The 15,189-nt window shown below is 46.1% G+C and overlaps 1 protein-coding gene across 1 annotated transcript; it reads right to left on the reverse strand.

Moving 5' to 3' along the window:
* Nucleotides 1–8,039: 8,039 nt before the first annotated feature.
* LOC134969853 (uncharacterized) lies at nt 8,040–9,794 on the reverse strand. The gene is made up of 3 exons (XM_063946056.1): nt 9,660–9,794; nt 9,372–9,584; nt 8,040–8,757 (listed from the first exon to the last, which is right to left on the reverse strand). Exon 3 carries the CDS (start codon nt 8,744–8,746, stop codon nt 8,078–8,080), a length of 669 nt encoding a protein of 222 aa, XP_063802126.1. The 5' UTR covers nt 8,747–8,757; nt 9,372–9,584; nt 9,660–9,794; the 3' UTR covers nt 8,040–8,077.
* Nucleotides 9,795–15,189: the final 5,395 nt, after the last annotated feature.

Raw genomic sequence — 15,189 nt, forward strand, 5'->3', positions numbered from 1 at the left:
CATGGCTGTAGTCTAATAATCAGTCAAGTAATTGATGGTTTGCTATGAGTGTTAAGTGCGGCGGTCTTCGGCCGTGCCCTGACTGAGCAGCGGTCACGGCCGTCTGCCTCTCTCCTTCCCTGTCCCCCGCACGGCGCCTAGCAACGCCAGGACGCCGTGCGCACGATAGCCGCCGGGTCCCTGGCAACGCAGGACGCTGTGCGTGCAGGGCCGCCGGGTGCATAGCAACGGGTTGCGGCAGTTACCCCAGAACTTATTCCTCTGGAATATCAGGATTTTGCTGATGTGTTCTCCAAGGGTAATGCGGACGTTCTGCCTCCCCATCGGTCCTATGACTGCGCTATAGATTTAGTTCCCGGGGCCACTTTACCTAAGGGGAGATTATATGCCCTCTCCGGGCCAGAAACCACGGCTATGGATAATTATATCCAGGAAAGCCTGAAAAAAGGCTTCATTAGGCCTTCGAAATCTCCTTTGAGTGCAGGATTCTTTTTTGTTGAGAAAAAAGATGGGTCGCTCAGACCATGTATTGATTTTCGGGCTCTGAATAAAATTTCTGTTAAAAACACCTACCCTTTGCCTTTGATTTCAGTACTTTTTGATCAGTTACGCTCTGCCGTTATCTTCTCAAAAATCGATCTTAGAGGAGCTTACAATCTCATCCGAATAAGATCTGGGGATGAGTGGAAGACGGCTTTCAGCACACAGTCGGGTCATTATGAATACCTGGTGATGCCCTTTGGGCTGTCAAATGCTCCTGCGGTATTTCAAGACCTCATCAATGATGTTCTTCGTGACTTTCTTGGAAAGTTCGTTGTCGTTTATTTAGACAACATTTTGATTTATTCTGAGTCTATGGAACAACATATTAGATATTACCCATGTGCGTCTGGTTCTTCAAAAACTACGGGAGAATCATTTATACGCAAAACTAGAGAAATGTGATTTTCAGATCACGGAAGTGTCCTTCTTGGGGTATATTATTTCTCCCCATGGATTTTTCATGGAACCGAAAAAACTCCAGGCCATCCTTAATTGGGCGCAACCCACAAATTTAAAAGCAATTCAGCGCTTTTTAGGGTTTGCAAACTATTATAGGCGGTTCATTCATACCTTTTCTGATTTGGTCGCTCCTATAGTAGCATTGACTAAAAAAGGAGCAGACCCTTCCAATTGGTCGCCTGCAGCCGAGTCTGCCTTTCGGGCCTTAAAGCAGGCCTTTGTCTCGGCTCCTGTTCTCAGGCACCCTAACCCGGAGCTCCCCTTTATAGTCGAGGTAGATGCCTCAGAGGTTGGAGTGGGGGCTTTCCTATCTCAGGAAGATCCGGAGTCTCAGGAATTACACCCTTGTGCCTTCATGTCCAGGAAATTCTCCTCCGCAGAATCCAACTATGACGTTGGTAATCGAGAATTGTTGGCAGTTAAATGGGCTTTCGAGGAGTGGAGGCATTGGCTGGAGGGAGCTAGGCATACTATTACAGTGTTTACTGACCATAAGAACCTGCAGTATATTGAGTCAGCTAAACGGCTTAATGCTCGGCAGGCACGTTGGGCTTTGTTTTTTACTCGTTTCAGGTTTATTATCACCTTCAGGCCCGGTTCCAAAAATACTAAAGCTGATGCCCTGTCACGTTGTTTTCTTCCGGTTCACAATAACCATCCTGCTACTACCCCCATAGTTCCATCATCTGTCATCCGGGCAGGCCTCACACAGGATTTATTTACTCAGTTAGTCCAGCTTCAACAGCAGGCTCCTAAACCAACTCCTGCTGATCGTCTCTTTGTCCCTGAATTTCTGAGAGGCACTGTTTTAGCTGAGTTTCATGACAACAAAGTCTCTGGTCATCCAGGTATCACTAAGACCTTGGAGTTAGTCTCTCGCTCGGTGTGGTGGCCTAGTCTTTCTAAAGATGTAAGGGAATTTGTCCATTCCTGTCAGGTTTGTGCACGGCATAAGGTTCCTCGTTCATTGCCGATCGGGCAACTCGTACCTTTAGCCGTTCCTCTCAGGCCATGGTCACATATATCCATGGATTTCGTGGCGGACCTTCCTCTTTCAGCCGGATTTCGAGTCATTTGGGTGGTAATAGATCGTTTTAGTAAGATGGCTCATTTCATTGCTCTTCCCCGATTACCCTCTGCTCAAGGGTTGGCAGTCTTGTTTCTCCGTCATGTGTTCAGGCTCCATGGGTTGCCCAGGGATATTGTCTCTGATCGGGGTCCGCAATTCATTGCTCGTTTCTGGAAACGTTTTTGTGCCTCATTAAATATGAAACTCTCTTTAACATCTGGGTACCATCCACAATCTAACGGACAAACCGAAAGAGTTAACCAGTCATTAAAACAGTATTTACGGTTGTATTCGGCCAAACTCCAGAATGATTGGTCTGAATTTCTTCCGTTAGCCGAATTTGCTTATAATAACTCTTGTCATTCTTCCACCAAGGAGTCCCCATTCTTTTCAGTTTTTGGCTTTCATCCTAGAGCCAACTCTTTTTTTCCTCATTCTCCAGTCTTCTCGTTGACCTTAACCTCCCATCTCAGAACAATTTGGAGAAAGGTGCACCTTGCCTTGAGAAAAGCTGCCTTCCGAGAAAAGAAATTTTCTGATAGGCTCCAACGTCCTTGCACTTTTAAGGTGGGAGATAAGGTATGGTTGTCAACTCGCAACATCAAGCTCCGACAACCTTCGGCTAGATTGGGACCCAAATTTATTGGACCATTCCTTATCATTAAGAAGGTCAACCCAGTTGCTTTTCGGCTACGCTTGCTGAGATCTCTCAAAATTGGCAATACTTTTCACTGTTCTCTTTTGAAACAGTATTTTTCTTCCAGGAGATTTCCTCGGAGGACTTCCCAGGGTAGATCTCCGGTGGATGTTTAGGGGCAACAAGAGTTCTTGGTGGAGAAGGTTTTAGATTCTAAGCTTTCTCTGGGTCGGCTCTATTTTTTGGTCCACTGGAAAGGTTATGGCCCTGAAGAAAGATCTTGGGTGTTGGATAAAGATTTACATGCTCCCAAGCTGAAGAGGATTTTCTTTCAGGAGTTTCCTCAGAAACCTGGCTCTAGGGGTTCTTTAACCCCTCCTCAAGGGGGGCGGGGTACTGTTAGGCGCGGCGGTCTTCGGCCGTGCCCTGACTGAGCAGCGGTCACGGCCGCCGCGCCTCTCTCCTTTCCTGTCCCCTGCACAGCGCCTAGCAATGCCAGGACGCCGCGCGCACGATAGCCGCCGGTTCCCTGGAAACGCAGGACGCCGTGCGTGCAGGGCCGCCGGGTGCATAGCAACGGGGACGCCACAGGTGGACTGCGTTCCCCGTTGCTAAGAATAGTTAATTAGGTTGCTCGTGCAGCAGGGCAGCTGCACGGCAACTAGTAATTAGGGTCTGGGGGCTGGTCCTGCTGTCCCTCCTGTTATTGGCCAGCAGGGCCTTTTTATGTGAGCCAGCACACTGCAGCCCCGTCGGTGATAGTTTCTTGTATGCTGATCCTGCCTTGCAGAACTCTGTTCTTGTCAGCCGTGTTTGGTGGATCTTGCTCCCTGCCCTTTGGTACTTTGGAGGTCCGAAGCCGGTCCTGGGAATCCTTCTAGTCCTTGCGAACCTGTTTGTCATCTTGGGTTCTCGCCCGGTTTCGTGAGTAGCGGCTGCTGCCGCGTGTTGCGGCCTATGCCGCTTAGTGTTTTCTTTACTGTGAATTGGTGCATTTGCGGAGGTTTCCGCTTTCACTGTCCTCCCCGGAACTCGGCGGTGCCGTGTAGGGTAGTGGACAGTGGTTTCTTTGTAGTTCTTTTCCTTTGGCGGCGTGCCGCACATACGTTTCGTTTTTAGGTAGTTTATAGCCCCTAGCGTGGTTGTTTCAGTTAGAGGTCCCCTTGTTATTACCTTGTCTCAGTTCACGCCTTGTCTCTCTTTAAGACCTGAGGGGGCATCGGAGTTGGGCAGACCTAATCCGCCCTTCAAACGCGGCTGCCATGGGCCCAAGAAACCATAGTCGTTCAGGCGTGAATTGATAACACGGGTAAGACAACGGAGGTAGGGTGCTAGGGGCTATTTCCTTCCCATTTCCCAATCCCAGCATTCCGTCTTGGTGCTCAGGACTCACTACATAAGATCTCCCCTGTCCTGAGCATCAGGATCGTAACAATGAGTGGCTAATGGAAAATGGGTGGTGTCGTTGTCAATACCAGTAGGTGTTGAGGGGGGCTATAGTACAGTCGTCATCTATTAGCCAACCCCATTTCTGTATTAGCAGATGCTAGAGCCTCAGCAGTGGGCCATGTCATTGTCAGAGAAATGGATGTTCCATTTACATTTACAAAAGAAATACAAATTAGCATCACACAGTATTAGTGTCACTGCTGATTAGCAACCCTGAGCTGTTTCCCTGCTTCCTCTATAAACACGAAGTGTATAATAAGCCGAGTGATTTCTCTGTGCATTCTCCCAAGCTACCATCCCTACACATGAATTTCCACTGACAGCTTAACCACCAAGCCAAAGCACAGTACAAGCCTACTTTAATAAAGGAAAAATATGTACAAATAAAACTTGTAATATAATCATTTCCTTATTCATCTGCCTCCTACAGGCTGTCAGTGTGCAAGAGAAGGTCATTTAATAAAGAAGAAAAAGCATCATAAATTTTATTGGTAACCGTATTAATGGCTTCCTGACACTATTTTTATGGTCAAACTCTCTGACAAGCCGCACTTTGACTGTATGACTGGGGACGAGCCATACAGTATATGGGAATTGTATTAATGGCTGTGTTGTCCCTGCGATCACTGGGAAGCGCGCACTGTAATCATTAGTGCTTCATTTCTTCTGCTAAAGAAAGTAATATATAATTATATGTAAAAGAAAAAACTTAGCAAACGTATAATTAGAATAAGGTAGAAGACAAGCAGATATTTATCACTCTGCAGAACCAATTTGCAGGAAGGTAATTAGAAGCTTAATTTACAATTGTATTTCCCACACATTGGTGTGAAAATTAATTGGGACAAAGCTTGTTTTTGCTGGGTTTTGTTTTTTCTTTTTATATATATATATATATATATATATATATATATATATATATAGATAAAGCTGATTATCTTTACAGGAATGAAAGCTATACCTTAAACACACCTTAAACCTTTAGCCGCTGTGGCCGCTATACTTAATTCACACTACGCACCTTTTTACGCTATCAGCGTAAAAGGGTTCCGTAGTGTACGGACTTTGCGTACACACGCCGCGCTGACGGTACAAAGTACTCGCAGCGCATACACACCCAGAGATACACTTTAAACCTTCACAGTAATGCAATGCAATGATATTACACTTTAAACCTTAGCAGGGCAATGAGCACACGACACCAATTGTGATTAACCGCTGGGTTCCGACACCACAGTGGATTATTTCTGAAAGGGGGTTTACAATACAAATTATACACTACAATACAAGACAATATATAACAGAATAATGGCTACGGGTCAATGTACATACGTGAGTATATTCGCGTGCGCTTCCCGGTCCTGTCCTCCATCATCAAATAGATAACGTTGTGAGTCTTGTGTTAGGCCAGGCTGCAGCAGGCTTTATTTATACAAGTCTTCCAAAGCAATACAATGGATACTGTAATCCCTTTGTCCATTGGACACAGGGATGCACTTTTACAGTACAGGAGAAGTCATAGGTTGATTTGAAAAGGTGGGCGATGTCTTTCTCAACTGCTTTCTCAACTGCTTTCTCAACTGCTCTTGTGGGTGGTCTCCTCTGGATTCCCGCCGCATCCATAATATACAGTAAATACAGTTTATATCTATATTCTGCTTTTGCACATAACTATCCGCAGGAACATGCGATCTTCCGCAGACCAACACCGGAATGTTATTCTTAAAATACCCTACAGCTGGATACCAAATACCACCTTATAACCTTAGTCTGTCTCCTCTTATCCTGTAAAGGTGAATCCCTTTGTTCTGCAACCATTTAAACAGCTATAACTTTCTGATGTGGTGCAAGGAGACTATGGGGTAAATTTACTAAGCTCCCGATTTTGACCGAGATGCCGTTTTTCCTTCAAAGGGGTAAATTTACTAAGCTCCCGATTTTGACCGAGATGCCGTTTTTTCAGCAAAGTGTCATCTCGGTAATTTACTAAACACTAATCACGGCAGAGATGAGGGCATTCGTAATTTTTTGCAAGTCCAAGTAAAAAATTACGAATGAATACACCATCGGTCAAATTACGCCTGTTTAGATATGAATCTCGGTCATTTACTATCCATTCGTAATTGTAATTGCTGCCGTGAAAATGCATTCGCGGCCGCGAAAAATTACACATCGTATTTTTTTCCTAAAAAAAAACGCGCCAGCATTTGAAAACCGTGTTTACATGTGTACTCAATTATCCATTACTCACACCTGAATGTTTGGCCCTATAAAAGTGTTCCAGGCACATTTTGAACTTCTCTCACTCTGAAATGGCGGCTGTGGTGTGTGCCAATGATTTTTGGTTTGCTGTGGGATACCTTAGACTGCTCCATGAGGCTTCCAGGAATCAGGCCCAGGTAAGTGAACATGGTCAACAGGTTGTCCAGGTACCGCGGAGGCTACGCCAGCCTCGTTTTTTTAGAGGGCGTTTAAACTTAAATGCATTGTCCGATGATAGGGTCATACAGATGTTCCGCCTAAATAGAACCAACATTTTCCACCTGTAGGACCTTGTCAAACTGGGCATAGACCCTGAGACAGCACGCTCTCGCTCTGTCTCAGGCCTACACAAACTCCTGGCTGTGTTACACTTTATGGCTACTGGGAGCTTCCAGGCTGTGGCAGGCGACGTCATTGGTATCTCACAGCCCACCTTTTCCAGATATTTGAATCAGGTGAGTCTAAAAATACATAGGCGGTTATGTCTAAGTGTTGCTTCTGTAAGTACAAACAACACAGTATTGTAGAGAATACCTAACATGACACTCACCTTAGCTTGTTTAATGTCCACTCAGGTTTTGGATGTGTTGGAGCCACACATTAATGCCTCAATCTGCTTCCCTACCGAGGAGTCGGAGTGGAGTGCTGTCAGGGTAGCTTTCTATGAGCTTGCTGGCATGCCCAATGTGCTGGGGGCCATAGATTGCTCACACGTTCAGCTGAGATCACCTAAGGGCCGCCAATATATATATACTAATAGGCATCTGGCACAATCAACTAATGTCCAGGTGGTCTGTGATGCAAACATAAAAATTATGAGTGTTGTTGCAGGTTACCCTGGTGGCTGCCATGACTCCTTCATCCTCAGTCAGTCATCGCTCTTCGATAAATTTGAGGACGGACAAATGCCTGATGGCTGGCTGTTGGGTATGTTTAAAATGTTTTGTGTGTATGTCTTTTAACCACAAACTCGAGTTTTGATTAGGTGAAAGAATAATCTAACATATGTACTAATGTTGACTATATCTGTTTTTCAGGTGATGGGGGTTACGGCTGCTACTCTTGGCTCCTTACTCCATTGTCCCAACCTGATTCTCCTGCTGAACACAGTTACAATCATGCACATAAGGCTACGCGGAATGTGATAGAAAGATGTTTTGGTGTGCTGAAGTCACGGTTTCGGTGTCTGGATAAATCTGCAGGCCTTTTGTTGTATAGTCCCTCAAAGGTGACTAGAATTGTGTTCTGCTGCTGTTTTCTCCATAATCTGTGTTTAAACCAACATCTGGCACATGATGAGGGAGAAAGCAGTCAGCAAGCAGAGGAGTTAGACCCATCTGGTGACAGTGTGAGTACATATGTAGGGAGGCAGGTACGGCAAGAAGTGATCCTGCGCTATTTTTCAGGTCAGTTTTAGTAGGCTGTAATTATCCTTGACTAAACACTTTGCACTACTTTCTATTGTGTGTTTTGTAACTTACTGTTTGTTGTTTATAGTGGTGTGTACATTGTACTTAGTTTATGCTAAAAATACATTTTCAGTCATTACCCATGAAAAACATACATACATACAGAGCAGCTTCGACAATGTTTGAGACGGACACAGGAAGTTGTGTGTTTGTCAAATACAAATTTTTATTTTGCAAATCACATTGGGGTTATTTTTTCCGCTTGTGTGTGCTGGGTGCTGTGCTTTGTGCTGGCTCACTGGCACGTGCTCTGGAGGAACGCCGAACAGGGGAGGTTACTGGCGTTTGGATAGGGGTCGTGGTCCCCGAGCTGGAGGTTACTTGGTGAGCTCCCATCAATGTAATATTGCTGCTCAAATTATTAATGCTTGCAATCAGTTGAGTGTTGGTTGCAGTGTGGCTGGCTACAATCCGGGATAAGGACTCATTCACAACCTGGTTGTGCTGAATGAGCTGAACGAGTGCCTGCTGATGGCGCTGTTGCTCATCTATGATGCGCGATAAATGAGCAAGCATTTGGCTGTTGTCAGCCCTTATTTGCTCCATTGAGGTTGCCATTCGCCCTACTTGTACAATCAGTCTGCCCGAGTTGCGACTAATGCGCGGTAGATGATGGGGCAGACTGGCAAGGTGTTGTGTATGTGCGGTCAGGCTGGCATTGCTTTGGGCCTGTTGGCTTGTCCAACTGGCCCAAAAGTCATCTGGTATTTGGGTTGGGGGCGGAGCTTGTGCCAGTTGTGGACTGATGGAGGCTTGGGGGATATCCTGCAGCTGTATTGGCTGGCTTGGGTCAACAGGTGTAAGTTGCAGTGTGATGGTTGCCTGTTGGTCTTGTTCCTGCTGGTCCACGTCGGCCATCAAGCTGGGCTCTGTATGGGGTGGCCAACATGCAATGTTTATTTGTCAATTTGTTTAAAGGCTACTTCTACACATTACTACATTCATAATACTCCATTTGTATAGTTTTTGGCGTTGTTTTACAAAACTTATAATGTTTTTTTTGTTCAAAAACATATATACCAACACAGGCAGCCACATAGACAGATTTGCATAATCCACACCTAACTACCTCCCCTCCACAGCATTACAGTGTTATATCACCTCCCCTGACCACGATATAGACTACTTACCTGGATAGTCCAGATGAGCGGAGCCAGTAAGCCATCTACATACTGGACAGGGGAGATGTGTGAACAATATAATGTTGTGGATGCTGTTTTTGTTTGGGAATTTTATTGGTATTTTATTTTAATGTGCACGTGTGTGGCCAAATTTTAAACAAATGTCTGTTATTTATTAAAAATGATGTTGGCGAGATCATCCACTAAGACCTTTTAAAAAAAAACATTTTCACCTTTAGCAATTGAAGACGTAACATCACATTGCTTGTTCTGGAAAACATGTAATCTCAAAACCAACTAACAACATATTAACTGTACTGTGTATATTATTGCCTATGTGTTTAATTTCTGTTTTTACTCACCAGATAACTGAGGTGATCGGGGCTCATCACTCTGCGAACTCGCCAATAGTGCCAGTGGTGGCTGGGGTGACACTGCCGAAATGCGTCGCCTGGGTGGGGATGATGGAGCCGCAGATTCCGTGCCAAGACGCCGTGTCTTACTTGGCCTCCTGGGTAAGTGGCCCGAGCCCTGTGATGGGCGCCTTACAGGAGGTCGGCTTCCAGAAGCAGAACCTATGTGAAAATATAAACATTAATATTTTGTACTTCTATGTGTTTTCAGAATATGTGACTACAGTGAAGTCTTACCTGCAATCCCAGCCTCATCCTGACTTGTCTGAGGCCTGTCTGGCCGGCTGGTCTGTGGGACTGTTGAAAAAGTGGACCAAACATTATTACCATGCTTTGTGTAAAAATTATAACTGCAAAGCCTTAGTGTACTGTAACCATCTATTAGGTATTGGATAAACAAATAATTTCTGATTAAGAGCTTCAAGCTTCATTATTTTGTGTTGTATATCCAAATGTACATGATGTTGCACACAATAAATCTGTTACATTTGAGAATTATGCCTCAGATATTGCAGAGATTGACTACTTGCAAATGTTTGAAAAATGTAATATTGGAATAATTGCACCGTTTTTCAGAAGTAAATAAATCTAAAAATATTTTTAAAATAAGCATACAACACAGATGTCCAAGCAATATCGCAAAAAATATTTTATTAAAAAAAAAAAAACAGCAGCCATTGCACATGTTTTTGCGCAATATTAAATTTACCAAACAGCCAATGCAAGGTGAAAAAAGCAAATTCGAAACACAAACACACCTTAAGGGTGCATAGGCCTGAAATATGTGAAACACAATTTATGCATCCTTTACCCTTTAAAAATGACATTTACAACATTTAGAGGACATTTAAATAAAAATCTAACAAATCAAACTTACCATCCTGCGTGGGTCGGTCCGAATCCCGGACATGAGTAGCAGACACCACTTCGGCAGGAATCAATGCCCGCACAGGCTCCTCCCAGTCCCGATAGGTGGCCCGGAAAGGGGGGCCACCTCCGGTTTTTCGTGCAGATTTGGACTCTTTGGCCATCTTGGCCTTGACACGCCGCTTTATATCATAAAACCTCTTGCGGCACGTGTCCTCAGTCCGCCTCACCACACCCTCACTATTCACGGCAAGTATTACTTGCCCCCACAGGACAGACTTCCTGCGGGAGGACACCTTGCCAGCATCCTGACCAAACAATTGGCGATGGTGCTTCATCAGCTCACGCACCAAAGCCATGTTTTCAGCATAGCTGAACTTAATATTCCTGCCAGTCTTGGTAGTGGTGCGTGGCTGCGGAGCCACAACACCATCACTATCACTGGAAAATACAGCAACAGGCACCCCCTCCTCCTCCTCCTCACTAACCTCCTCCCTCTCACTACCCCCCTCCACCTCACTAACAGCCTCCACCTCACTACCAGCCTCCACCTCACTACCAGCCTCCACCTCACTAACCTCCGCCACCACACTGACCTCTGAGTCTGACATGACAAACGACAAAAAACACTGAAAAATCAAAACACAAAACACACTCCTCCACTACTCCTACTACTACACACCACACAGCCAACACACACGCTCACTCACTCACTCACAAACAATGACAAAAGACTGTAAAAAAAAAACAAGGACAAAAAAGTAGACAAACTGTGAAAAAACAATACTACAAATATGACAAGACTACTTACACACACAGTACAGCACTCAACAATCACCAAACTCCTCTCCAAATCCACCAAAAACTCCACCAAACTCACCAACTCCAAATACACCTTCCTCTCTCCTCTCCACTAGCTAAACCCACGAGGTGCGGTGTGTTTGGGGCGGTTTTATAGTAATATGCACAGACACTCCTCCTTCACGAATACAACCAATCACGGCCGCGTGACGAAAACGAAACTTAGGACTAAAAACGCGGCAGCAATTTCTAAATCACTGCCGTAACAGACATGTGACGCAGTCGTAAAAAAAACACATAAACGCGGCCGCGAAACAGCAAACGCGGCCGCAATCTACAGCAGAAAAGCACGAATGACATCGACATCGGAAGAAACGAAAAACACGAATACGACAGCTTAGTAAATTAGTCGTAATCAATTCAAAAAGTTGCAATTTTACACTGTCGATGTCATTCGTGATTGAACTTGGACATGATTCTGGAAAATACGAATCTTAGTAAATTTACCCCAAAGTGTCATCTCGGGAATTTAGTTACTAAACTCAAATCACGGCAGTGATGAGGGCATTCGTAATATTTGGAAGTCCTAGGAAAAAAATCACGAATGAATACACCATCGGTCAAAACGCGGCTGTTTAAGTATGAATCTCGGTCATTTACTAAGAAGTGCAAAGCAAAAAAAAACAAAACACTGCCGTGAAAAATTACAACTCGTAAAAAAGTGCTTAAAAAAAACAGACCTGCTTTTTTTATTCGTGATTGGATAGGCATGCACGGATCCATGAGATCCGTGCATGTATATCAGTGGGAAGGGTTGGGAAAGTGATTATATTTAAAAAAAAAATTGCGTGGGGTCCCCCCTCCTAAGCATAACCAGCCTCGGGCTCTTTGAGCCGATCCTGGTTGCAGAAATATGGGGAAAAAATTGACAGGGGTTCCCCCATATTTAAGCAACCAGCATCGGGCTCTGCGCCTGGTCCTGGTTCCAAAAATACGGGGGACAAAAAGAGTAGGGGACCCCCGTATTTATAAAACCAGCACCGGGCTCCACTAGCTGGACAGATAATGCCACAGCCAGGGGTCACTTTTATATAGTGCCCTGCGGCCGTGGCATCAAAAATCCAACTAGTCACCCCTGGCCGGGGTACCCTGGGGGAGTGGGGACCCCTTCAATCAAGGGGTCCCCCCCCCCAGCCACCCAAGGGCCAGGGGTGAAGCCCGAGGCTGTCCCCCCCCATCCAATGGGCTGCGGATGGGGGGGCTGATAGCCTTTTGTGATAATGAAAAGATATTGTTTTTAGTAGCAGTACTACAAGGCCCAGCAAGCCTCCCCTGCATGCTGGTACTTGGAGAACCACAAGTACCAGCATGCGGCGGAAAAACGGGCCCGCTGGTACCTGTAGTACTACTACTAAAAAAATACCCAAAAAAAGACAAGACACACACACCTTGAAAGTAAAGATTTATTACATACATGCACACAAACATACATACATACTTACCTTATGTTCACACGCAGGTCGGTCCTCTTTTCCAGTAGAATCCAAGGGGTACCTGTTGAATAAATTACACTCACCAGATCCAGGGTCCCAGGCTCCTCGTCGCATCCATGTGTAATCCACGTACTTGAATAAAATAACAAACCGCAGACCCGAGCCACGAACTGAAAGGGGCCCCATGTTTTCACATGGGACTCCTTTCCCCGAATGCCAGAAACCCACTCTGACTTCTGTCTAAGTGGGTTTCTTCAGCCAATCAGGGAGCGCCACGTTGTAGCACTCTCCTGATCGGCTGTGTGCTCCTGTACTGAGTGACAGGCGGCACACGGCAGTGTTACAATGTAGCGCCTATGCGCTCCATTGTAACCAATGGTGGGAACTTTCTGCCCTGCGGTTGACCTAAAGTGACGTCACCGCTGAGCAGAAAGTTCCCACCATTGGTTACAATGGAGCGCATAGGCGCTACATTGTAACACTGCCGTGTGCCGCCTGTCACTCAATACAGGAGCACACAGCCGATCAGGAGAGTGCTACAACGTGGCGCTCCCTGATTGGCTGAAGAAACCCACTTAGACAGAAGTCAGAGTGGGTTTCTGGCATTCGGGGAAAGGAGTCCCATGTGAAAACATGAGGCCCCTTTCAGTTCGTGGCTCGGGTCTGCGGTTTGTTATTTTATTCAAGTACGTGGATTACAAATGGTTGCCCCGAGGACCCTGGGACCCTGGATCTGGTGAGTGTAATTTATTCAACAGGTACCCCTTGGAATCTACTGGAGAAGAGGACCGACCTGCGTGTGAACATAAGGTAAGTATGTATGTATGTTTGTGTGCATGTATGTAATAAATCTTTACTTTCAAGGTGTGTGTGTCTTGTCTTTTTTTGGGTATTTTTTTAGTAGTAGTACTACAGGTACCAGCGGGCCCGTTTTTCCGCCGCATGCTGGTACTTGTGGTTCTACAAGTACCAGCATGCGGGGGAGGCTTGCTGGGCCTTGTAGTACTGCTACTAAAAACAATATCTTTTCATTATCACAAAAGGCTATCAGCCCCCCCATCCGCAGCCCATTGGATGGGGGGGACAGCCTCGGGCTTCACCCCTGGCCCTTGGGTGGCTGTGGGGGGGACCCCTTGATTGAAGGGGTCCCCACTCCCCCAGGGTACCCCGGCCAGGGGTGACTATTTGGATTTTTGATGCCACGGCCGCAGGGCACTATATAAAAGTGACCCCCGGCTGTGGCATTATCTGTCCAGCTAGTGGAGCCCGGTGCTGGTTTTAAAAATACGGGGGACCCCTACTCTTTTTGTCCCCCGTATTTTTGGAACCAGGACCAGGCGCAGAGCCCGATGCTGGTTGCTTAAATATGGGGGAACCCCTGTCATTTTTTGCCCCATATTTTTGCAACCAGGATCGGCTCAAAGAGCCCGAGGCTGGTTATGCTTAGGAGAGGGGACCCCACGCAATTTTTTTTTTTGATTTTACAGTGTTTAATTAAAAAAAAAAAAAAAAATGAACCCCAGCACGGATCACACAGATCCGCCCGAGATTCATTGTAAAAAAGTCGGCAGTGTTTTGCTAATCACTGCCGTAAAAATAAAAAAAAAACCACGAATGACATCGACATCGGAACAAAAGAAAAACCCGAATACGACAGCTTAGTAAATTAGTCGTAATAAATTCAAAAAGTTGCAGTTTTACACTTTCGATGTCATTCGTGATTGAACTTTGACCTGAAACGGGAAAATACGAATGTTAGTAAATTTACCCCTATGTGTACATTGTGCACTATTTGGATTAAATATGTGATGTGTTTTGAATGCTCTCCATGCGTACACAAACTCTGCCGTAAATACCCAAACCACGCGCTGATGCGCAGGTCCGCGGGAGCGACCATACGCAAATTGCGGATATGTGCACGCACTGCAGAACGAGTGCACGCGCAGTGGGCATGTGTGTGCAGTTTATACGTGCTGTGTGTTCTTCAATATTTTTCGACTTTGACAATATCTCCTATATATTTGTCTAAATCTGTGACTCTGTGCCCGTAACGCTGGGTGGAGTCACAGCGGTGGGCGGAGTCAGCAAGTCTCTGCTCCTGCTGCCTGTCCATCTCTCTCTCTCCCCTCCCCCCACCCATCAGCAGCTCTGATTCCCCGGCTCTCATAGCCCTCCCTGCGCCGTGTACACAGACCCGCCGCCTCCTCCGCACAAATCCCGCTGTCAGCTCTCCTGCTGTGACAGGAGGCGAGTGCTGCAGTGACGTCATCTCCTGCAGCACTCTCCTCCTGTCACACAGCCGGCACACACTCTCCAGTCTCCGGGGGCTGCCAGCATCTACAGGCAAGCTGGAAACACCCCCGGAGCGAGAGAGAACAGACCAGCGAGGCCACGCCCCTTTCACAGCAGGCCACGCCTCCTTTTCGGCCACGGGGGGGAGAGATGTGTGTAACAGTAATGCTGAAATGCTGACCCAGTGACGCCTCTGGACACTGTACTGTTTACCAGCCTGCAGCATCCGCCCACAGCCCCAAAGGTGAGTCCCTCCGGCCATCCTACCCACTGTTTCTATGTCTGCTCGCCACTTTACACAAGTCTCCTCTTCT

This window comes from Pseudophryne corroboree, chromosome 11 (assembly GCF_028390025.1).
Source record: "Pseudophryne corroboree isolate aPseCor3 chromosome 11, aPseCor3.hap2, whole genome shotgun sequence".
NCBI classification, from domain to species: domain Eukaryota; kingdom Metazoa; phylum Chordata; class Amphibia; order Anura; family Myobatrachidae; genus Pseudophryne; species Pseudophryne corroboree.